Source organism: Oncorhynchus tshawytscha, unplaced genomic scaffold (genome assembly GCF_018296145.1).
Source record: "Oncorhynchus tshawytscha isolate Ot180627B unplaced genomic scaffold, Otsh_v2.0 Un_contig_7933_pilon_pilon, whole genome shotgun sequence".
Taxonomy (NCBI): domain Eukaryota; kingdom Metazoa; phylum Chordata; class Actinopteri; order Salmoniformes; family Salmonidae; genus Oncorhynchus; species Oncorhynchus tshawytscha.
This window is the reverse complement of record NW_024609441.1, coordinates 27,501-54,028: the sequence shown is the minus strand read 5'-3', so window position 1 is coordinate 54,028 and position 26,528 is coordinate 27,501. Positions and strand designations below refer to the sequence as shown.

Sequence of the window (26,528 nt, the reverse complement as noted above, 5' to 3'; positions counted from 1 at the left end):
CTACTATCTATAATACTGTAATACTATCTATAATACTGTAATACTATAATACTGTAATACTATCTATAATACTATGATAATATCTATACTACTATCTATAATACTGTAATACTATCTATAATACTGTAATACTATCTATACTACTATCTATAATACTGTAATACTATCTATAATAATATGATAATATCTATAATACTATGATAATATCTAGAATACTATGATAATATCTAGAATACTATGATAGTATCTATAATACTGTCTATAATACTCTCTATACTACTATAATACTCTCTATACTACTCTCTATAATGCTCTCTATAATACTATACTACTCTCTATAATACTCTCTATAATACTCTCTGTAATACTATACTACTCTCTATAATACTATACTGCTCTCTATAATACTCTCTATAATACTATACTACTCTCTATAATACTCTCTATACTACTATAATACTCTCTATATTACTCTCTATAATACTATACTACTCTCTATAATACTCTCTATAGTACTCTCTATAATACTATACTACTCTCTATAATACTATCTATAATACTCTCTATAATACTCTCTATACTACTCTCTATAATGCTCTCTATAATACTATACTACTCTATACTACTCTCTATAATACTCTCTATGATACTATACTACTCTCTACAATACTATACTACTCTCTATAATACTCTCTATAATACTATACTACTCTCTATAATACTCTCTATAATACTATACTACTCTCTATAATACTATCTATACTGCTATCTATAATACTGTAATACTATAATACTATCTATAATACTATACTATCTATACTATTCTCTATAATACTCTCTATAATACTATACAACTCTCTATAATACTATCTATACTGCTATCTATAATACTGTAATACTATAATACTATCTATAATACTATACTACTATCTATACTACTATCTATAATACTATACTACTATCTATAATACTATAATACTATCTATAATACTATAATACTATCTATAATACTGTAATACTATCTATAATACTATCTATAATACTATAATACTATCTATAATACTGTAATACTATCTATAATACTATAATACTATCTATACTACTATCTATAATACTGTAATACTATCTATACTGCTATCTATAATACTGTAATACTATCTATAATACTGTAATACTATCTATAATACTGTAATACTATCTATAATACTATAATACTATCTATAATACTATAATACTATCTATAATACTATAATACTATCTATACTACTATCTATAATACTGTAATACTATCTATACTGCTGTAATACTATCTATACTACTATCTATAATACTGTAATACTATCTATAATACTGTAATACTATCTATAATACTGTAATACTATCTATAATACTATGATAATATCTATACTACTATCTATAATACTATAATGCTATCCCACTATCTATAATACTATACTACTATCTATAATACTATCCTACTATCTATAATACTATAATACTATACTACTATCTATAATACTATAATACTATACTACTATCTATAATACTATAATACTACACTACTATCTATAATACTATAATACTATACTATCTATAATACTATACTACTATCTATAATACTATAATACTATACTACTATCTATAATACTATAATACTATCTATAATACTACTATCTATAATACTATACTACTATCTATTATACTATAATACTATCTATAATTTTTATGAAAGAAAAACAAACATTTATGTATATCTATAATAATATAATACTATCTATAATACTGTAGTACTATCTATAATACTGTAGTACTATCTATAATACTACTATCTATAATACTACTATCTATAACACTGTAGTACTATCTATAATACTACTATCTATAATACTATACTACTATCTATAATACTACTATCTATAATACTACTATCTATAATACTATACTACTATCTATAATACTACTATCTATAATACTACTATCTATAATACTGTAGTACTATCTATAATACTATAGTATTATATTAGTATAGTATTTTATCATTATCTATAATTTGAATGAAAGAAAAACAAACATTTGATTGGAGCGTGTTACTACCCATACCGTGTTACTACCCGTACCGTGTCACTACCCGTACCGTGTCACTACCCGTGCCGTGTCACTACCCGTACCGTGTCCTGTTTGTGTGTCCACTACCCATACCGTGTCCTGTTTGTGTGTCCACTACCCATACCGTGTCCTGTTTGTGTGTCCACTACCCATACCGTGTCCTGTTTGTGTGTCCACTACCCATACCGTGTCCTGTTTGTGTGTCCACTACCCATACCGTGTCCAGTTTGTGTGTCCACTACCCATACCGTGTCCTGTTTGTGTGTCCACTACCCATACCGTGTCCTGTTTGTGTGTCCACTACCCATACCGTGTCCTGTTTGTGTGTCCACTACCCATACCGTGTCCTGTTTGTGTGTCCACTACCCATACCGTGTCCTGTTTGTGTGTCCAGTGCCCATACCGTGTCCTGTTTGTGTGCCCAGTGCCCATACCGTGTCCTGTTTGTGTGCCCAGTGCCCATACCGTGTCCTGTTTGTGTGCCCAGTGCCCATACCGTGTCCTGTTTGTGTGCCCAGTGCCCATACCGTGTCCTGTTTGTGTGTCCAGTGCCCATACCGTGTCCTGTTTGTGTGCCCAGTGCCCATACCGTGTCCTGTTTGTGTGTCCAGTGCCCATACCGTGTCCTGTTTGTGTGTCCACTACCCATACCGTGTCCTGTTTGTGTGTCCAGTGCTGCCCGCTCCTCAGCGGACTCTAACCTGGATGACATCTGTAAGCTGCTGCGGAGTACTGGCTACTCCAGCCAATCAGGGGCCAAGCGGCCAGCTAACTACCCCGAGCTACTTCCAGAGAGTACCTATCAGTTCTACCTTCATCAGCATGGTGATCGGGAGGCTGCGCTCTGATGACATCTATAACCAGGTAAGACTCAAAGATTCCTTGATTTAAAAATAATAATAATATTAATTTAAACCATTCGTTTTCTTACCTTTTTAAAAGGAGTTACTCGCGTCATACTAACCCACTGTTTTCCTAGTTAGTAATGTAAACACCCCATTGGCTCCCTTTAGGTGGTTAGTAACCTAGAACTGAATGACATTTCTTACACACTCACTAATGCTACAATATTACGTTGTCTTGAATGTTTTATTCAATCTATTTGTATGTTATGATCATGAAATCGTCTGATTCTCAGATCCATGTTTCGTCCTGTCTCTAAAGCTGTCCTGTGTCTCCTAAAGCTGTCCTGTGTCTCTAAAGCTGTCCTGTGTCTCTAAAGCTGTCCTGTGTCTCCTAAAGCTGTCCTGTGTCTCCTAAAGCTGTCCTGTGTCTCCTAAAGCTGTCCTGTGTCTCCTAAAGCTGTCCTGTGTCTCCTAAAGCTGTCCTGTGTCTCTAAAGCTGTCCTGTGTCTCCTAAAGCTGTCCTGTGTCTCTAAAGCTGCCCTGTGTCTCCTAAAGCTGTCCTGTGTCTCCTAAAGCTGTCCTGTGTCTCCTAAAGCTGCCCTGTGTCTCCTAAAGCTGCCCTGTGTCTCCTAAAGCTGTCCTGTGTCTCCTAAAGCTGTCCTGTGTCTCCTAAAGCTGTCCTGTGTCTCCTAAAGCTGTCCTGTGTCTCCTAAAGCTGTCCTGTGTCTCCTAAAGCTGTCCTGTGTCTCCTAAAGCTGTCCTGTGTCTCCTAAAGCTGCCCTGTGTCTCCTAAAGCTGTCCTGTGTCCCCTAAAGCTGTCCTGTGTCTCTAAAGCTGTCCTGTGTCTCTAAAGCTGTCCTGTGTCTCTAAAGCTGTCCTGTGTCTCCTAAAGCTGTCCTGTGTCTCCTAAAGCTGTCCTGTGTCTCTAAAGCTGTCCTGTGTCTGTAAAGCTGTCCTGTGTCTCCTAAAGCTGTCCTGTGTCTCTAAAGCTGTCCTGTGTCTCTAAAGCTGTCCTGTGTCTCCCCCAGGTGTCTGCGTACCCTCTGCCTGAGCATCGCAGCACAGCGTTGGCTAACCAGGCTGCCATGCTGTATGTCTGTCTCTACTTCATTCCCTCCATACTTCAGACTCAACAGGCCAAGATGAGGGAGATAGTGGACAAGTACTTCCCTGATAACTGGGTGAGAGACTGTATCTAAACTCTACTTCCCTGATAACTGGGTGAGAGACTGTATCTAAACTCTACTTCCCTGATAACTGGGTGAGAGACTGTATCTAAACTCTACTTCCCTGATAACTGGGTGAGAGACTGACTCTACTTCCCTGATAACTGGGTGAGAGACGCCATCTAAACTCTACTTCCCTGAATACTAGGAAAAACATTAGGAGTACTTGTTTATCTTGATGCGGTATATTTCCCTAGGCCTCCAGCCGTTACGCTGGTTTCAAGTATTGACAATGTCTCCCGTTGCAGGTCATCAGTGTCTACATGGGAATCACTGTGAATCTGGTGGAGGCTTGGGAACCGTATAAAGCTGCCAAGATCGCCCTCAACTACACCCTGGACTCAGCCAATATCAGAGAGCAGGTACGACTCAGCCAATATCAGAGAGCAGGTACGACTCAGCCAATATCAGAGAGCAGGTACGACTCAGCCAATATCAGAGAGCAGGTACGACTCAGCCAATATCAGAGAGCAGGTACGACTCAGCCAATATCAGAGAGCAGGTACGGAGGCTAACGGGCTTACTGACAAAACATCTACTAACGTGAAATGGTTTTCACTCGGTTTCCCATCAGGCCTTGTTACAGACGTGACTCTCCCATCATATCCTTCACAAGTTGTTGTGTAAAATGTGGAAGGTTCAAGGGCCTGCTTATGACATGCTTATGACTGCCATGTTATAACACCTTTTATAACACCCTATAACTAACCGTACATCAACCCTCCTCTAGGCCAGTCGTTATTCAGTCAGCATGGAGGGCCTGCTTATGACCCCCACTGCCATGTTATAACACCCTGTAACCAACCGTACGTCAACCCTCCTCTAGGCCAGTCGTTATTCAGTCAGCATGGAGGGCCTGAGGCCACAGATCCAGCAGCTGCTGAAGGAAGGGTTCCTGAGGGAGGAGATCGTCCTGGATAACGTCCCTAAGCTGCTCAACTGTCTCCGGGACTGTAACGTTTCCATACGCTGGCTGATGCTACACACTGCAGACTCCGGTAGGGCCTTTCTGTTGACGTCTAGGTCCATGCATCAAATGGGCTTACAACTGATTTATGGAAGCATCCATAAAGGCCTTATGAAGGGTTCAGGAAGCATCCATAAAGGGTTCATGAAGCATCCATAAAGGGTTCATGAAGCATCCATAAAGGGTTCAGGAAGCATCCATAAAGGGTTCATGAAGCATCCATAAAGGGTTCAGGAAGCATCCATAAAGGGTTCAGGAAGTATCCATAAAGGCCTTATGAAGGGTTCAGGAAGCATCCATAAAGGGTTCAGGAAGCATCCATAAAGGGTTCAGGAAGCATCCATAAAGGGTTCAGGAAGCATCCATAAAGGGTTCAGGAAGCATCCATAAAGGGTTCATGAAGCATCCATAAAGGGTTCAGGAAGCATCCATAAAGGCCTTATGAAGGGTTCAGGAAGCATCCATAAAGGGTTCAGGAAGCATCCATAAAGGCCTTATAAAGGTGACGCTGTGTCACGCCAGGTGCTCCTATATCACGCCAGGCGGCGCTGTGTCACGCCAGGTGCTCCTATATCACGCCAGGCGATACTATATCACTCCAGGTGCTCCTATGTCACGCCAGGTGCTCCTATATCACGCCAGGCGGCGCTGTGTCACGCCAGGTGCTCCTATATCACGCCAGGCGATACTATATCACGCCAGGTGCTCCTATATCACGCCAGGTGCTCCTATGTCACTCCAGGTGCTCCTATGTCACGCCAGGTGCTCCTATATCACGCCAGGCGGCGCTGTGTCACGCCAGGTGCTCCTATATCACGCCAGGTGCTCTTATATCACGCCAGGTGCTCCTATATCACGCCAGGCGCTCCTATATCACGCCAGGCGCTCCTATATCACGCCAGGCGATACTATATCACGCCAGGTGCTCCTATATCACGCCAGGCGATACTATATCATGCCAGGTGCTCCTATATCACGCCAGGCGCTCTATATCACGCCAGGCGCTCCTATGTCACGCCAGGCGGCGCTGTGTCACGTCAGGCGGCGCTGTGTCACGTCAGGCGGCGCTGTGTCACGCCAGGCTGCGCTGTGTCACGCCAGGTGCTCTATATCATGCCAGGCGATACTATATCACGCCAGGTGCTCCTATATCATGCCACAGGCGCTCCTATATCACGCTAGGCGCTCCTATATCACGCCAGGTGCTCCTATATCACGCCAGGCGCTCCTATATCACGCCAGGCGCTCCTATATCACGCCAGGCGCTCCTATATCACGCCAGGCGCTCCTATATCACGCCAGGTGCTCCTATATTACGCCAGGAGATCCTGTGTCACGCCAGGTGCTCCTATATCACGCCAGGTGATGCTGTGTCACGCCAGGCGATACTATATCACGCCAGGCGATACTATATCACGCCAGGCGATACTATATCACGCCAGGCGACACTATATCACGCCAGGCGACACTATATCACGCCAGGCGACACTATATCACGCCAGGCGACACTATATCACGCCAGGCGACACTATATCACGCCAGGCGATACTATATCACGCCAGGCGGCGCCGTGTCACGCCAGGCGATACTATATCACGCCAGGCGGTGCTCCTATATCACGCCAGGCGATACTATATCACGCCAGGCGGCGCTCCTATATCACGCCAGGCGACACTATATCACGCCAGGCGATACTATATCACGCCAGGTGCTCCTATATCACGCCAGGCGGCGCTGTGTCACGCCAGGCGATACTATATCACGCCAGGCGGCGCTCCTATATCACGCCAGGCGATACTATATCACGCCAGGTGCTCTATATCACGCCAGGCGGCGCTGTGTCACGCCAGGCGTTACTATATCACGCCAGGCGGCGCTCTATATCACACCAGGCGATACTATATCACGCCAGGTGCTCCTATATCACGCCAGGCGGCGCTGTGTCACGCCAGGCGATACTATATCACGCCAGGCGGCACTCCTATATCACGCCAGGCGGCGCTGTGTCCCGCCAGGCGATACTATATCACGCCAGGCGGCGCTGTGTCACGCTAGGCGCTCCTATATCACGTCAGGCGGCGCTCCTATATCACACCAGGCGGCGCTCTATATCACACCAGGCGCTACTATATCACGCCAGGCGGCGCTGTGTCACGACAGGCAATACTATATCACGCCAGGCGGCGCTCCTATATCACGCCAGGCGACACTATATCACGCCAGGCGACACTATATCACGCCAGGCGACACTATATCACGCCAGGCGATACTATATCACGCCAGGTGCTCCTATATCACGCCAGGCGGCGCCGTGTCACGCCAGGCGATACTATATCACGCCAGGCGACGCTCCTATATCACGCCAGGCGGCGCTCCTATATCACGCCAGGCGATACTATATCACGCCAGGTGATACTATATCACGCCAGGTGCTCCTATATCACGCCAGGCGGCGCTGTGTCACGCCAGGCGATACTATATCACGTCAGGCGGTGCTCCTATATCACGCCAGGCGGCGCTGTGTCATGCCAGGCGATACTATATCACGCCAGGTGCTCCTATATCACGCCAGGCGGCGCTGTGTCACGCCAGGTGATACTATATCACGCCAGGCGGTGCTCCTATATCACGCCAGGCGATACTATATTCCTAAACTGTGTTGTCTTTTTTCTTTCAGCCTATGATCCCAACAACAAGCGTCTGCGCCAGATCAAAGACCAGGTGATCAACGACTCCAAGTACAACCCCAAGATCCTGTTCCAGGTACTCCTAGACACCGCCCAGTTTGAGTTCACCCTCAAAGAGGTGAGTCTGAACAGTATCATATGTGATTTGATGCCAAGTCAAGTTGTAATTACACAATTTTAAAAAACAAACACGTGTCGGGTCTCTGAATATAAATGGTGAATACACCATCTGTGTCCCCCTGACGTGTCGGGTCTCTGAATATTTATGGTGAATACACCATCTGTGTCCCCCCCTGACGTGTCGGGTCTCTGAATATTTATGGTGAATTCACCATCTGTCCCCCCCTGTTGATTTTCCCTCTCAGATGTTCAAGAAGATGCTGTCAGAGAAGCAGCTGAAATGGGAGAGTTATCGAACTGAGGGATCTGAGAGGATGACCGAGCTGGCTGAGGTCTTCTCTGGGGTCAAGCCTCTAACCAGAGTGGAGAAGAATGGTGAGATGGATGATAGCGGAACTAGCTACGACATCGAAACACGCATAATTACCACAGCTGGTAGTTCGACATTAAAACACATAATTACCACAGCTGGTAGTTCGACATTAAAACACATAATTACCACAGCTGGTAGTTCGACATTAAAACACATAATTACCACAGCTGGTAGTTCGACATTAAAACACACATAATTACCACAGCTGGTAGTTCGACATTAAAACACACATAATTACCACAGCTGGTAGTTCGACATTAAAACACATAATTACCACAGCTGGTAGTTCGACATTAAAACACATAATTACCACAGCTGGTAGTTCGACATTAAAACACATAATTACCACAGCTGATAGTTCGACATTAAAACACACATAATTACCACAGCTGGTAGTTCGACATTAAAACACATAATTACCACAGCTGGTAGTTCGACATTAAAACACACATAATTACCACAGCTGGTAGTTCGACATTAAAACACATAATTACCACAGCTGGTAGTTCGACATTAAAACACACATAATTACCACAGCTGGTAGTTCGACATTAAAACACATAATTACCACAGCTGGTAGTTCGACATTAAAACACATAATTACCACAGCTGGTAGTTCGACATTAAAACACATAATTACCACAGCTGGTAGTTCGACATTAAAACACATAATTACCACAGCTGGTAGTTCGACATTAAAACACATAATTACCACAGCTGGTAGTTCGACATTAAAACACATAATTACCACAGCTGGTAGTTCGACATTAAAACACATAATTACCACAGCTGGTAGTTCGACATTAAAACACATAATTACCACAGCTGGTAGTTCGACATTAAAACACACATAATTACCACAGCTGGTAGTTCGACATTAAAACACACATAATTACCACAGCTGGTAGTTCGACATTAAAACACACATAATTACCACAGCTGGTAGTTCGACATTAAAACACACATACTTACCACAGCTGGTAGTTCGACATTAAAACACACATAATTACCACAGCTGGTAGTTCGACATTAAAACACACATACTTACCACAGCTGGTAGTTCGACATTAAAACACACATAATTACCACAGCTGGTAGTTCGACATTAAAACACACATAATTACCACAGCTGGTAGTTCGACATTAAAACACACATAATTACCACAGCTGGTAGTTCGACATTAAAACACACATAATTACCACAGCTGGTAGTTCGACATTAAAACACATAATTACCACAGCTGGTAGTTCGACATTAAAACACATAATTACCACAGCTGGTAGTTCGACATTAAAACACATAATTACCACAGCTGGTAGTTCGACATTAAAACACATAATTACCACAGCTGGTAGTTCGACATTAAAACACATAATTACCACAGCTGGTAGTTCGACATTAAAACACATAATTACCACAGCTGGTAGTTCGACATTAAAACACACATAATTACCACAGCTGGTAGTTCGACATTAAAACACACATAATTACCACAGCTGGTAGTTCGACATTAAAACACACATAATTACCACAGCTGGTAGTTCGACATTAAAACACACACATAATTACCACAGCTGGTAGTTCGACATTAAAACACACATAATTACCACAGCTGGTAGTTCGACATTAAAACACACATAATTACCACAGCTGGTAGTTCGACATTAAAACACACATAATTACCACAGCTGGTAGTTCGACATTAAAACACACATGATTACCACAACTGGTAGTTCGACATTAAAACACACATGATTACCACAGCTGGTAGTTCGACATTAAAACACACATAATTACCACAGCTGGTAGTTCGACATTAAAACACACATAATTACCACAGCTGGTAGTTCGACATTAAAACACACATAATTACCACAGCTGGTAGTTCGACATTAAAACACACATAATTACCACAGCTGGTAGTTCGACATTAAAACACACATAATTACCACAGCTGGTAGTTCGACATTAAAACACACATAATTACCACAGCTGGTAGTTCACAATCTGGACTCCGTACTCTTATTGTGACTTCTGGTTGGAGTCAATCACTGAAACTGTTGATATGTGTGAGGTATACTGTACACTGACTGGACAAAGCATTAGGAACACCTGCTCTTTCCATGACATCGACTCACCAGGTGAAAGATATGATCCCTTATTGATGTCACTTGTTAAATCCACTTCAATCAGTGTAAATGAAGGGGAGGAGACAGGTTAAATAATTATTTGTTTAAGCCTTGAGACAATTGAGACATGGATTGTGTACCATGCAGAGGGTGAATGGGTAAGACAGAAGATTTAAGTGCCTTTGAACAGGGGTATGGTAGTAGGTGACAGGCGCCCCGGTTTGTGTCAAGAACTGCAACGCTGCTGGGTTTTTCCACACTCAACAGTTTCCCGTGTGTATCAAGACTGGTCCACCACCCAATCTGTGGGAAACATTGGAGTCAACATGGTCCAACATCCCATTTGAACGCCTTCGACACCTTGTGGAGTCCACAGCCCCGGCAAACTGAGGCTGTTCTGAGGGGAAAAGGGGTGCAACTCAATATTAGGAAGGTGTTCCTAATGTTTTGTGTAGTCAGTGTACATGCTCTTAAAAGCTTGTGGCTCACTTCCCATACTTATTCCTGTTGCAGGCTCACTGTACCATACTTATTCCTGTTGCAGGCTCACTGTACCATACTTATTCCTGTTGCTGGCTCACTGTACCGTACTTATTCCCGTTGATGGCTCACTGTACCATACTTATTCCTGTTGCAGGCTCACTGTACCATACTTATTCCTGTTGCAGGCTCACTGTCCCATACCTATTCCTGTTGATGGCTCACTGTACCATACTTATTCCTGTTGCAGGCTCACTGTACCATACTTATTCCTGTTGATGGCTCACTGTACCGTACTTATTCCTGTTGCAGGCTCACTGTACCGTACTTATTCCTGTTGCAGGCTCACTGTACCGTACTTATTCCTGTTGCAGGCTCCTGTACCATACTTATTCCTGTTGCAGGCTCCTGTACCATACTTATTCCTGTTGCAGGCTCACTGTACCATACTTATTCCTGTTGCAGGCTCACTGTACCATACTTATTCCTGTTGATGGCTCACTGTACCATACTTATTCCTGTTGCAGGCTCACTGTACCGTACTTATTCCTGTTGCTGGCTCACTGTACCGTACTTATTCCCGTTGATGGCTCACTGTACCATACTTATTCCTGTTGCAGGCTCACTGTACCATACTTATTCCTGTTGATGGCTCACTGTACCATACTTATTCCTGTTGCAGGCTCACTGTACCATACTTATTCCTGTAGCAGGCTCACTGTACCATACTTATTCCTGTTGATGGCTCACTGTATCGTACTTATTCCTGTTGATGGCTCACTGTACCATACTTATTCCTGTTGCAGGCTCACTGTACCATACTTATTCCTGTTGATGGCTCACTGTACCATACTTATTCCTGTTGCAGGCTCACTGTACCATACTTATTCCTGTTGCAGGCTCACTGTACTGTGCTTATTCCTGTTGCGGGCTCACTTTTCCATACTTATTCCTGTTGCGGGCTCACTGTCCCATACTTATTCCTGTTGCGGGCTCACTGTCCCATGCTTATTCCTGTCGATGGCTCACTGTACCGTACTTTTTCCTGTCGATGGCTCACTGTACCGTACTTATTCCTGTCGACGGCTCACTGTACCGTACCTATTCCCGTACCTATTCCTGTCGATGGCTCTCTGTACCATACTTATTCCTGTCGATGGCTCACTGTACCGTACTTATTCCTGTCGATGGCTCACTGTACCGTACCTATTCCTGTCGATGGCTCACTGTACCGTACCTATTCCTGTCGATGGCTCACTGTACCGTACTTATTCCTGTCGATGGCTCACTGTACCGTACTTATTCCTGTCGATGGCTCACTGTACCGTACTTATTCCTGTCGATGGCTCACTGTACCGTACCTATTCCTGTTGATGGCTCACTTTTCCGTACTTATTCCTGTTGCTGGCTCACTGTACCGTGCTTATTCCTGTTGCAGGCTCACTGTACCATACTTATTCCTGTTGATGGCTCACTGTACCATACTTATTCCTGTTGCAGGCTCACTGTACCGTACTTATTCCTGTTGCAGGCTCACTGTACCGTACTTATTCCTGTCGATGGCTCACTGTACCGTACCTATTCCTGTTGATGGCTCACTTTTCCGTACTTATTCCTGTTGCAGGCTCACTGTACCATACTTATTCCTGTTGCAGGCTCACTGTACCATACTTATTCCTGTTGATGGCTCACTGTACCATACTTATTCCTGTTGCAGGCTCACTGTACCGTACTTATTCCTGTTGCTGGCTCACTGTACCGTACTTATTCCCGTTGATGGCTCACTGTACCATACTTATTCCTGTTGCAGGCTCACTGTACCATACTTATTCCTGTTGATGGCTCACTGTACCATACTTATTCCTGTTGCAGGCTCACTGTACCATACTTATTCCTGTAGCAGGCTCACTGTACCGTACTTATTCCTGTTGATGGCTCACTGTATCGTACTTATTCCTGTTGATGGCTCACTGTACCGTACTTATTCCTGTTGCAGGCTCACTGTACCATACTTATTCCTGTTGATGGCTCACTGTACCATACTTATTCCTGTTGCAGGCTCACTGTACCATACTTATTCCTGTTGATGGCTCACTGTACTGTGCTTATTCCTGTTGCGGGCTCACTTTTCCATACTTATTCCTGTTGCGGGCTCACTGTCCCATACTTATTCCTGTTGCGGGCTCACTGTCCCATGCTTATTCCTGTCGATGGCTCACTGTACCGTACTTTTTCCTGTCGATGGCTCACTGTACCGTACTTATTCCTGTCGACGGCTCACTGTACCGTACCTATTCCCGTACCTATTCCTGTCGATGGCTCTCTGTACCGTACTTATTCCTGTCGATGGCTCACTGTACCGTACTTATTCCTGTCGATGGCTCACTGTACCGTACCTATTCCTGTCGATGGCTCACTGTACCGTACCTATTCCTGTCGATGGCTCACTGTACCGTACTTATTCCTGTCGATGGCTCACTGTACCGTACTTATTCCTGTCGATGGCTCACTGTACCGTACTTATTCCTGTCGATGGCTCACTGTACCGTACCTATTCCTGTTGATGGCTCACTTTTCCGTACTTATTCCTGTTGCGGGCTCACTGTACCGTGCTTATTCCTGTTGCGGGCTCACTGTACCGTGCTTATTCCTGTTGATGGCTCACTGTACCGTACTTATTCCTGTTGATGGCTCACTGTACCGTACCTATTCCTGTTGCAATAGTGAAAGCTGATCTCACTATGCCATACTTTCATTCTAAACGCGTTAGATGTTAATGTGTGTTGTTGACGTGGTTGTTGTTGTGTTGGACAGAGAACCTGCAGGCATGGTTCAGGGAGATCTCGAAGCAGATCGAGTCTCTGAACTACGAGGACTCCACCGCTGCAGGCAGGAAGACCGTTCAGCTGATACAGGCCCTCGTAGAGGTGAGGCTGGGAAATGCACCGCAAACAACAACGACTAGAACGTGAACAAGAGTACAGTTATTTTATCTCTGGGTTACACTCTTAGTGACCGTTACATGGTAACACTCTTAGTTACCGTTACATGATCACTATATTACATGGTAACACTCTTAGTGACCGTTACATGGTAACACTCTTAGTGACCGTTACATGGTAACACTCTTAGTGACCGTTACATGGTAACACTCTTAGTGACCGTTACATGGTAACACACTTAGTGACCGTTACATGGTAACACTCTTAGTGACCGTTACATGGTAACACTCTTAGTGACCGTTACATGGTAACACTCTTAGTGACCGTTACATGATCATTATATTACATGGTAACACACTTAGTGACCGTTGCATGGTAACACTCTTAGTGACTGTTACATGATCATTATATTACATGGTAACACTCTTAGTGGCTGTTACATGATCATTATATTACATGGTAACGCTTTTAGTGACCGTTATACGGTAACACCCTTAGTGACCGTTACATAATCATTATGTTACACAGTGATTACATGGTAATGCTTTTAGTGACCGTTTCATGGTCATTATATTACATTACATGGTAACACTCTTAGTGACCGTTACATGGTAACGCCCTTAGTGACCGTTACACGGTAACACCCTTAGTGACCGTTACACGGTAACACTCTTAGTGACCATTACATGATCATTATATTACATGGTAACACTCTTAGTGACCGTTACATGGTAACACTCTTAGACATTTGTATCCCTTCGATTTGATATACAATGATGCTGCTTTGTCCAAAAATATGTTGTAACTTTTCAGTGAAAAGCTAAACTTTTCTCATGTTCATTCTACCAGCCGAGTGGATAAGAAGTGTGGAAACAGGAGACTATAAACCCTGACTTCCTGTCCTCTCCTTACCAATTAACCCTGATTTCCTGTCCTCTCCTTACCTATATAGCCTGACTTCCTGTCCTCTCCTTACCTATGAACCCTGATTTCCTGTCCTCTCTTACCTATAAACCCTGACTTACTGTCCTCTCCTTACCTATAAACCCTGACTTACTGTCCTCTCCTTACCTATAAACCCTGACTTACTGTCCTCTCCTTACCTATAAACCCTGACTTACTGTCCTCTCCTTACCTATAAACCCTGACTTACTGTCCTCTCCTTACCTATAAACCCTGACTTCCTGTCCTCTCCTTACCTATAAACCCTGACTTCCTGTCCTCTCCTTACCTATAAACCCTGACTTCCTGTCCTTACCAATAAACCCTGACTTCCTGTCCTCACCTGTGCTCAGGTTCAAGAGTTCCACCAGTTGGAGTCCAACCTGCAGGTGTGTCAGTTCCTGGCTGACACCAGGAAGTTCCTTCACCAGATGATCAGGACTATCAACATCAAGGAGGAGGTTCTGATCACCATGCAGATAGTAGGAGACCTGTCTTACGCATGGCAGATCATAGACAGGTAGGGGTTATGTATGGGTTATGTATGGGTTATGAATGGGTTATGAATGGTCCTGATCTCCATGCAGATAGTAGGAGACCTGTCTTACGCATGGCAGATCATAGACAGGTAGGGGTTATGTATGGGTTATGAATGGGTTATGAATGGTCCTGATCTCCATGCAGATAGTAGGAGACCTGTCCTACGCATGGCAGATCATAGACAGGTACACACTGACCAACTACAAATTACCAGTTTCATGATAACATAGTCAGGTCTCTCTTGCAAATATGATCTCAGTGAGACTAACCTGGTCAAATAAGAACCCAGGAGACTAACCTGGTCAAATAAGAACCCAGGGAGACTAACCTGGTCAAATAAGAACCCAGGGAGACTAACCTGGTCAAATAAGAACCCAGGGAGACTAACCTGGTCAAATAAGAACCCAGGGAGACTAACCTGGTCAAATAAGAACCCAGGGAGACTAACCTGGTCAAATAAGAACCCAGGAGACTAACCTGGTCAAATAAGAACCCAGGGAGACTAACCTGGTCAAATAAGAACCCAGGGAGACTAACCTGGTCAAATAAGAACCCAGGGAGACTAACCTGGTCAAATAAGAACCCAGGGAGACTAACCTGGTCAAATAAGAAATATATAAATTTGCCATTTTGAATGTTTTTTTCTTTGGTTGTTTTCCCAGCTTCACGTCCATCATGCAGGAGAGTATCAGAGTGAACCCATCCATGGTGACCAAACTACGAGCAACCTTCCTAAAGGTCAGCCATTCACTACTCAGACAAACAGTACATTTCGTAGAGTACACAGGTTCATCCTCTAAACAAGGAAAAATTGTATTTCCTGTTTGAAAACATGCGGTCTGTAACGCGTGTCGTTATTGATCTATGTTTCCAGTTGGCGTCTGCGTTGGACCTGCCTCTGCTGCGTATCAACCAGGCTAACAGTCCAGATCTGCTCAGTGTTTCTCAGTTCTACTCCGGGGAACTGGTGACCTACGTCAGAAAGGTATGGTCCCAGAGCACCTAGTCTCTACTCTCTACCCCCAGCCCCCTAGTCTCTACTCTCTACCCCCAGCCCCCTAGTCTCTACTCTCTACCCCCAGCCCCCTAGTCTCTACCCCCAGCCCCCTAGTCTCTACTCTCTACCCCCAGCCCCCTAGTCTCTACTCTCTACCCCCAGCCCCCTAGTCTCTAGTCTCTACCCCCAGCCCCTAGTCTCTACCCCCAGCCCCCTAGTCTCTACTCTCTATCCCCAGCCCCCTAGTCTCTAGTCAATTCAATTCAATTCAAGGGCTTTATTGGCATGGGAAACGTGTTAACATTGCCAAAGCAAGTGAGGTAGACAACATACAAAGTGAATATATATATAGTCTCTACCCCCAGTCCCCTAGTCTCTACTCTCTACCCTCAGCCCCCTAGTCTCTACTCTCTACCCCCAGTCCCTACCCCCAGTCCCTGCTCTGACCCCTTACTCCCTAACCCAACCCTCTACAGATCATCATCCCTGAGAGCACATTGTTTCCTCTACTCTCCACTAGGTGTTACAGATCATCCCTGAGAGCATGTTGTCTCCTCTACTCTCCTCTAGGTGTTACAGATCATCATCCCTGAGAGCACGTTGTTTCCTCTACTCTCCACTAGGTGTTACAGATCATCCCTGAGAGCATGTTGTCTCCTCTACTCTCCTCTAGGTGTTACAGATCATCATCCCTGAGAGCATGTTGTCTCCTCTACTCCACTAGGTGTTACAGATCATCCCTGAGAGCATGTTGTCTCCTCTACTCTCCACTAGGTGCTACAGATCATCCCTGAGTCTCCACTAGGTGCTACAGATCATCCCTGAGAGCATGTTGTCTCCTCTACTCTCCACTAGGTGTTACAGATCATCATCCCTGAGAGCATGTTGTCTCCTCTACTCTCCACTAGGTGTTACAGATCATCCCTGAGTCTCCACTAGGTGCTACAGATCATCCCTGAGAGCATGTTGTCTCCTCTACTCTCCACTAGGTGTTACAGATCATCCCTGAGAGCATGTTCACCTCCCTGGCTAAGATCATCAAGCTGCAGATTCATGCCATCATGGAGGTTCCCACCAGACTGGACAAGGACAAGCTGAAGGACTACGCCCAGCTGGGGGCTCGCTACGAGGTCAGAGGTCGTTTTAGAGTCGGCTTATGGTCTCTGTGTGAATCAGTCGGATGAGCATGGCGCTTGCGATGACGACGGTTGTGGGTTCGATTCCCGCTGGGGCCTCCCAATAGAAACATGTATGCACACATGACTGTTAGGACCTATAGTAGTGACTATAACTAGGACCTATACTATATCTAGGCCCTATAGTAGTGACTATAACTAGGACCGATAGTAGTGACTATAACTAGGACCGATAGTAGTGACTATAACTAGGACCGATAGTAGTGACTATAACTAGGACCTATAGTAGTGACTATAACTAGGACCTATACTATATCTAGGCCCTATAGTAGTGACTATAACTAGGACCGATAGTAGTGACTATAACTAGGACCTATAGTAGTGACTATAACTAGGACCTATACTATAACTAGGACCTATAGTAGTGACTATAACTAGGCCCTATAGTAGTGACTATAACTAGGACCTATACTATAACTAGGACCTATAGTAGTGACTATAACTAGGACCTATAGTAGTGACTATAACTAGGACCTATAGTAGTGACTATAACTAGGACCTATACTATAACTAGGACCTATAGTAGTGACTATAACTAGGACCTATAGTAGTGACTATAACTAGGACCTATAGTAGTGACTATAACTAGGACCTATACTATAACTAGGACCTATAGTAGTGACTATAACTAGGACCTATACTATATCTAGGCCCTATAGTAGTGACTATAACTAGGACCTATAGTAGTGACTATAACTGGGACCTATAGTAGTGACTATAACTAGGACCTATACTATAACTAGGACCTATAGTAGTGACTATAGCTAGGACCTATACTATAACTAGGACCTATACTATAACTAGGACCTATACTATATATAGGCCCTATAGTAGTGACTATAACTAGGCCCTATAGTAGTGACTATAACTAGGCCCTATAGTAGTGACTATAACTAGGACCGATAGTAGTGACTATAACTAGGACCGATAGTAGTGACTATAACTAGGACCGATAGTAGTGACTATAACTCGGACCGATAGTAGTGACTATAACTAGGGCCTATAGTAGTGTCTATAACTAGGAGCCAGAGTTTCCCTGACTAGGTTCCTGGCCCCTAACTGAGCAGAGGGAGCAGATGCTCACTCAGTCTCCCCAACCGTTCCCCTCTGGCTCAAAGGAACAGCGTTCTGTGAGAGGCAGCGTTCTGTGAGAGGCAGCGTTCTGTGAGAGGCAGCGTTCTGTGAGAGGCAGCGTTCTGTGAGAGGCAGCGTTCTGTGAGAGGCAGCGTTCTGTGAGAGGCAGCGTTCTGTGAGAGGCAGCGTTCTGTGAGCGGCAGCGTTCTGTGAGCGGCAGCGTTCTGTGAGAGGCAGCGTTCTGTGAGCGGCAGCGTTCTGTGAGCGGCAGCGTTCTGTGAGCGGCAGCGTTCTGTGGCGGCAGCGTTCTGTGAGCGGCAGCGTTCTGTGAGCGGCAGCGTTCTGTGAGAGGCAGCGTTCTGTGAGAGGTAGTGGGTTTTCTGAACATCCTGGACTTGTTATTTTGTTCCTGATGTTCTCACAGGTTGCCAAACTCACCCACGCCATCTCCATCTTCACTGAAGGGATTCTGATGATGAAGACGACGCTGGTTGGAATCATCAAGGTCAGTTTTTAAACTAAAACGGGTTTGTGCAACTGTTGTTTTTAGATATATTGACGGCAGTGTCGTGTCTTTGGCTATGCCAGATTAAGTGATATCACATGCTATTCTATAAAATAATTTCTCCGTAATTAATATTACTTGATTGAGCTAATCATGTAAATGTAATTAACTAGAGAGTCGGGGCACCACAAAATAATATTTATAGAGCTGTTATCTTCCGAATAAACTCTTAAAGACCTTGTAATATTTTACATCAATAGCAGTCAATATTAATCGTCACCTTATAATTCAGTCTCATCTGAAAATTGTAAATTCTTGGTTATCTTCACTAACCCTGGCTAACAAGTTGAATCAGCAATACAAAATTGGGTTTAATTATTTATTTACTAAATACCTAACTAATCACACAGAATTACACATCCACATAATTAAATCATAACATGATGACGAATTACGTCATAAAGGAAAACGTCCCTAGCGGACGGAACAGATATGACAGCTGGTTACACAAAAGAAAAGGGGCTGGGTTTGAGTGAAAGAGCGGGAAGACTGAGGAACAAAGGGCGAAGCTGTGCTATCGTAAATACAGTATCTTATGCATTCTAAATTACCGCCCATTTGGAAAAGGAAAATGCAATAAATATTTACTCTGAGCTGCGCTTTGGTAGGTTGGTGGTAGATGGAAGGCTGTGTTGCCAAACCGAGTCCTTTGTCCTTTGAAGAATGTCTCTGGTGGTTAATTGAATACTTTGTAGTAACGTCGTTGTGTAATAGACTGGGTACTCTGTCTGTTCCTTCCTAACCTTCGTTTGCAGCTGCTGTTGCTAACTCAACGGCTAGGAGGTATCACTTCTGTAGTGAATAAGAGTTCAAAGTTCATACCATTCGCAACCAAAGCTCACGCTGATGTTGGCTTCGTTCTGGGATCATCTGAACCATTCTGACATCGGACCATCGTCCTCACATCCTCGGAACAGGAGGTTATATTGTCGTCAAGGCTTTATATAGGAAGGGAGAGGAGGGCGTGTTTGAAAAGATTTATAGCCCATGTCCCTTCACAGGGGCGGGCCACTGATTGAGCAGAGCCCTAACCTTATGAAAACCCAAATCTCACATTTTAGAAGCTAAAATCACATTTCATCCCCTCACGAATATTTTCATATTCAAACATTTAAATTGAACAACAATTCCATGTGAATCCGATAACTCTGATGTGTAGACTTTCCACTGTAGAGTTTGTCATCTTATCATTGATGAGAATGTCTCCGATGACAACCGAACTGACATCATATTCATTAAGTACCACCGCATATGTTCAATTGGTCGGATTACCAGAATATAGTTCATTCCCCCCCCACATTCTGATGTTCCCAGAATCTCTATGTTAACCAAGGGTTTTGCAAATGTAACATCAGTAGGGTAGAGAGAGGAAAAAGGGGGAAAGAGGTATTTATGACTGTCATAAACCTACCCCCAGGCCAACGTCATGACAGCAGGTAGCCTAGTAGTTAGAGCGTTGGGCCAGTAATCAAAAGGTTGGTAGATCAAATCCCTGAGCTAACCAAGTAAAAAATCTGTCATTCTGCCCCTGAACAAGGCAGTTTACCCACTGTTCCCGGTAGGCCGTCATTGTAAATAAGAATTTGTTCTTAACTGACTTTCCTAGTTAAATAAAGATGAAATAAAATAAAAATATATCTTTATAATTGAGAAAATGTGTCTAAATGCAGAAGTCTTACCTTATTTTAATGGCGTCTCTTCAGGTGGATCCCAAGCAGCTCCTGGAAGATGGTATCAGGAAGGAGTTGGTGAGAAGAGTAGCCTACGCTCTACACAAAGGACTTATCTTTAACCCCAAGGCTAAGGTGAGAAGAGTAGCCTTTAAGCCCAAGGCTCTACACAAAGGACTTATCTTTAACCCCAAGGCTAAGGTGAGATAGTAGCCTACGCTCTACACAAAGGACTTATCTTTAACCCCAAGGCTAAGGTGAGATAGTAGCCTACGCTCTACACAAAGGACTTATCTTTAACCCCAAGGCTAAGGTGAGATAGTAGCCTACGCTCTACACAAAGGACTTATCTTTAACCCCAAGGCTAAGGTGAGATAGTAGCCTACGCTCTACACAAAGGACTTATCTTTAACCCCAAGGCTAAGGTGAGATAGTAGCCTACGCTCTACACAAAGGACTTATCTTTAAGCCCAAGGCTAAGGTGAGATAGTAGCCTACGCTCTACACAAAGGACTTATCTTTAACCCCAAGGCTAAGGTGAGATAGTAGCCTACGCTTATCTTTAACACAAAGGACTTATCTTTAACCCCAAGGCTAAGGTGAGATAGTAGCCTACGCTCTCCACAAAGCTTATCTTTAACCCCAAGGCTCTACACAAAGGACTTATCTTTAACCCCAAGGCTAAGGGGAGATAGTAGCCTACGCTCTACACAAAGGACTTATCTTTAACCCCAAGGCTAGGGGAGATAGTAGCCTTCTACACAAAGGACTTATCTTTAACCCCAAGGCTAAGGTGAGATAGTAGCCTACGCTCTACACAAAGGACTTATCTTTAAGCCCAAGGCTAAGGTGAGATAGTAGCCTACGCTCTCACAAAGGACTTATCTTTAACCCCAAGGCTAAGGTGGAGATAGTAGCCTACGCTCTCACAAAGGACTTATCTTTAACCCCAAGGCTAAGGTGAGATAGTAAACAAAGGACCTTTACGCCAAGGCTACACAAAGGACTTATCTTTAACCCCAAGGCTAAGGGGAGATAGTAGCCTACGCTCTACACAAAGGACTTATCTTTAACCCCAAGGCTAAGGGGAGATAGTAGCCTACGCTCTACACAAAGGACTTATCTTTAAGCCCAAGGCTAAGGTGAGATAGTAGCCTACGCTCTACACAAAGGACTTATCTTTAACCCCAAGGCTAAGGGGAGATAGTAGCCTACGCTCTACACAAAGGACTTATCTTTAACCCCAAGGCTAAGGTGAGATATCTGACCATAATACAATATCAACCGTTCTGAGGGGCTCCCGAGTGGCGCAGCGGTCAAAGGCACTGCACCTCAGTGCAAGAGGCGTCACTACAGTCCCTGGTTCGATTCCAGGCTGTATCATATCCGGCCGGGATTGGGAGTCCCGTAAAGGTGGCGCACAATTGGCCCAGCGTCGTCCGGGGTTTGGCCGGGGTAGACTATTCATTGAAAATATGAATTCTTTCTTAACTGACTTGCCTAGTTAAATAAAGGTTACATTTAAAATGAAACCCACAGTACCATTCATTCAAGGTTAACCGTCACTTTCAAAAACTTTCACTGTCTGAAGTATCAGTTTGTTCAGGTTTTATTCATGACAGAATACAAAACCAAAGTTGTCTGCTAACTTGAAAATGTAAAAAATATATATATATTATTTTAAATGAAGTGTTACAGAATATTAAATCCTGGTAAATGTAATTTCTCATCACCTGGTACAGACCAGTGAGTTGATGCTGAAGGAGTGTTACAGAATATTAAATCCTGGTAAATGTCATTTCTCATCACCTGGTAAAGACCAGTGAGTTGATGCCGAAGCTGAAGGAGATGGCAGCCACCATGGACGGATTCTACCGGTCCTTTGAGTACATCCAGGATTACGTCTCCATCTACGGCCTGAAGATCTGGCAGGAGGAGGTCTCTCGTATCATCAACTACAACGTGGAGCAGGAGTGTAACAGCTTCCTACGCACCAAGGTTTGACCTTTTATATGGTCACATGACCTCTTTCTCAGTGGTTCTGGTTGATTCCTTGTATCCTTTTTTAAAACATTAAAACATCAGAAAGAAGAGGAGGAAGCATTACGTTCCTCGCCTCCAAGATCCCGTCTCTAATAATTAAATCATGTCAAAGTTTATTTGTCACGTGCGCTGAATACAACAGGTGTAGTAGACCTTACAGTGAAATGCTGAATACAACAGGTGTAGTAGACCTCACAGTGAAATGCTGAATACAACAGGTGTAGTAGACCTTACAGTGAAACGCTGAATACAACAGGTGTAGTAGACCTCACAGTGAAATGATGAATACAACAGGTGTAGTAGACCTCACAGTGAAATGCTGAATACAACAGGTGTAGTAGACCTCACAGTGAAATGCTGAATACAACAGGTGTAGTAGACCTCACAGTGAAATGCTTACTTACAGGCTCTAACCAATAGTGCAAAAAATATACAGTAGAGGGGCTATGTACAGTAGAGGGGCTATGTACAGTAGAGGGGCTATGTACAGTAGAGGGGCTATGTACAGTAGAGGGGCTATGTACAGTAGAGGGGCTATGTACAGTAGAGGGGCTATGTACAGTAGAGGGGCTATATACAGTAGAGGGGCTACATACAGTAGAGGGGCTGAATCAGGTTAGTTACATCTGGGGGTTGGATTGAAAACCTACAGGAGAGTAGCTCTCTAGAGACAGGGTTGGGAGAGCCTTGGTTTCAATAATATACGTACTATTTAAACGGCTGATGTTCACCTCTTTGTGTTTCTTAGATCCAGGATTGGCAGAGTGTCTACCAGTCGACCCATATCCCCATACCCAAGTTCCCCGCGGTCGATGAGTCGGCCACCTTCATCGGACGACTCTGTAGAGAGATCCTCCGCATCACAGACCCCAAGTAGGTATCTCTCTCTCTCTCCATGTCACCTTGGTGGCATCAGTCTGTTAGCTTGTAGCTACACTACCTACTCATTCAAGGGTATTTCTGTTTTCTACATTGTAGAATAATAGTGAAGACATCAACACTATGAAATAACACATATGGAATCATGTAGTAACCAAAAAAAAATGTACTAGCCACCTTTCGCCTTGATGACAGCTTTGAACACTCTTGGCATTCTCTCAACCAGTTTCACCTGGAATGCTTTTCCAACAGTCATCAAGACAAAGGGTGGCTATTTGAAGATTTAATTATGGAAGGTAGTGTTGGTGTTCGTTAACATGGCGGTAACATGGTAGAGGAAGTCTGTTTTTGGGGGGGTATACTCTCTTCTCAGTGCTTTTAATATGTCTTCATGCAAAGCCTTCACCTGTTACCTGTGTTTCCCAGGGCGACGTGTTACATGGACCAGTTGAACACCTGGTACGACCTGAAGACCCACCAGGAGGTGACCAACAACCGTCTGTTCTCTGAGATACAGGACACCCTGGGGACCTTCGGCCTCAACGGCCTGGACAGGCTGCTCTGCTTCATGATGGTCAAGGAACTGCAGGTCACGTGACATTATGTTGTGAAACCCAGCCTATCAACACTACTCTGTTAGGATGCTATGGAATGTACTACCGCAGTCCTAACAACTATTTAACCTTAATTTAACCAGGTTAACCTTTTTCATTTAACCAGGTTGTCCCATTTTGACTTCAAACAATCACGATATTGAGGTCAATATCAGTGTGCTGTTATATTTTAATTCAGATACTGTCGTTCGTAGCTTCACTTTTCTGTTCGAGACGCCGCCGGTCCTCATCATTCAACAAGCACATGTTGCAGTGTCACTCTGCTCACCTGTTTTAGCCTGGTTCCTCTCTAGGTTTCCTCCTAGGTTCTGGCCTTTCTAGGGAGTTTTTCCTAGCCACCGTGCTTCTACACCTGCATTGCTTGCTGTTTGGGGTTTTAGGCTGGGTTTCTGTACAGCACTTTGAGATATCAGCTGATGTACGAAGGGCTAGATAAATAAATTTGATTTGATTTTTAATTTAGAAACATTCAAGTGGTGCAGTTCGTTAGTTGCTTCCCCTTCAAGGTTCCGTAACACGACCGGGTTTGTTTTTGTTCCATTAGAACTTCCTGTCGGTGTTTCAGAAGACCATCCTGAGAGACAAGGCTATGGTGGATGTCTTTAAAGCCATGCTGAGCGCTGTCAATCCCGTCAAAGGTATTGTGGGTAGGTATCAACAGCTCAGGAAGGATTCCTACCAGGGTGGTGTTTATCAGGTTAGACAATGGAAAACATTTTGTAAATGATTCGCAGTGGGAAAACATAAAATGGCTGCTTCTTATTGAGACAAATCCAGGAAGTCCCTCCCCCTGTTTCAGTCATTATGACCAGGGAACATTAGGCTCCCAGTGAACAGGAGATTATGACCAGGGAACATTAGGCTCCCACTGAACAGGACCCAGAGATGATGACCAGGGAACATTAGGCTCCCGCTGAACAGGAGATAATGATCAGGGAACATTAGGCTCCCAGTGAACAGGAGCCAGAGATAATGACCAGGGAACATTAGGCTCCCACTGAACAGGAGATTATGACCAGGGAACATTAGGCTCCCACTGAACAGGACCCAGAGATGATGACCAGGGAACATTAGGCTCCCACTGAACAGGAGATTATGACCAGGGAACATTAGGCTCCCGCTGAACAGGATAATGACCAGAACATATGCTGACCAGGGAGAACAGGAGATTATGACCAGGGAACATCCCCGCTGAACAGGAGCCAGAGATGATGACCAGGGAACATTAGGCTCCCAGTGAACAGGACCCAGAGATGATGACCAGGGAACATTAGGCTCCCACTGAACAGGAGATTATGACCAGGGAACATTAGGCTCCCACTGAACAGGAGATTATGACCAGGGAACATTAGGCTCCCGCTGAACAGGAGATTATGACCAGGGAACATTAGGCTCCCGCTGAACAGGAGATTATGACCAGGGAACATTAGGCTCCCGCTGAACAGGAGATTATGACCAGGGAACATTAGGCTCCCGCTGAACAGGAGATTATGACCAGGGAACATTAGGCTCCCGCTGAACAGGAGATTATGACCAGGGAACATTAGGCTCCCGCTGAACAGGAGATTATGACCAGGGAACATTAGGCTCCCGCTGAACAGGAGATTATGACCAGGGAACATTAGGCTCCCACTGAACAGGACCCAGAGATGATGACCAGGGAACATTAGGCTCCCACTGAACAGGAGATTATGACCAGGGAACATTAGGCTCCCGCTGAACAGGAGATAATGACCAGGGAACATTAGGCTCCCGCTGAACAGGAGATTATGACCAGGGAACATTAGGCTCCCGCTGAACAGGAGATTATGACCAGGGAACATTAGGCTCCCAGCTGAACAGGAGCCAGAGATGATGACCAGGGAACATTAGGCTGAACAGGAGATTATGACCAGGGAACATTTTGCTCTGGATATGAACTGTCCAGAGATGATGACCAGGGAACATTAGGCTCACTGAACAGGAGCATTATGACCAGGGAACATTCTTCTTTCTGTCAGGAGATTATGACCAGGGAACATTAGGCTCCCGCTGAACAGGAGATTATGACCAGGGAAGATTAGGCTCCCGCTGAACAGGAGATTATGACCAGGGAACATTAGGTTTCAGCAAAGGAGATTATGACCAGGGAA

General features: G+C 44.2%; 1 protein-coding gene across 1 annotated transcript in view; it reads left to right on the top strand.

Annotated features, from left to right (window-relative positions):
• The window catches only part of LOC112242866 (WASH complex subunit 5-like), a 49,948-nt gene that overhangs the window by 8,134 nt on the left and 15,286 nt on the right, over positions 1–26,528 (top strand). The window contains 18 exon segments of the mRNA XM_042315332.1: positions 2,780–2,887; positions 2,889–2,970; positions 3,980–4,132; positions 4,426–4,539; positions 5,004–5,175; positions 7,822–7,949; positions 8,197–8,326; positions 13,749–13,861; positions 15,172–15,338; positions 16,021–16,096; positions 16,233–16,343; positions 17,345–17,485; positions 19,050–19,130; positions 20,894–20,995; positions 22,679–22,858; positions 23,652–23,776; positions 24,209–24,371; positions 24,941–25,115. Of these exon segments, the coding sequence (XP_042171266.1) occupies positions 2,780–2,887; positions 2,889–2,970; positions 3,980–4,132; positions 4,426–4,539; positions 5,004–5,175; positions 7,822–7,949; positions 8,197–8,326; positions 13,749–13,861; positions 15,172–15,338; positions 16,021–16,096; positions 16,233–16,343; positions 17,345–17,485; positions 19,050–19,130; positions 20,894–20,995; positions 22,679–22,858; positions 23,652–23,776; positions 24,209–24,371; positions 24,941–25,115 (2,321 nt within the window).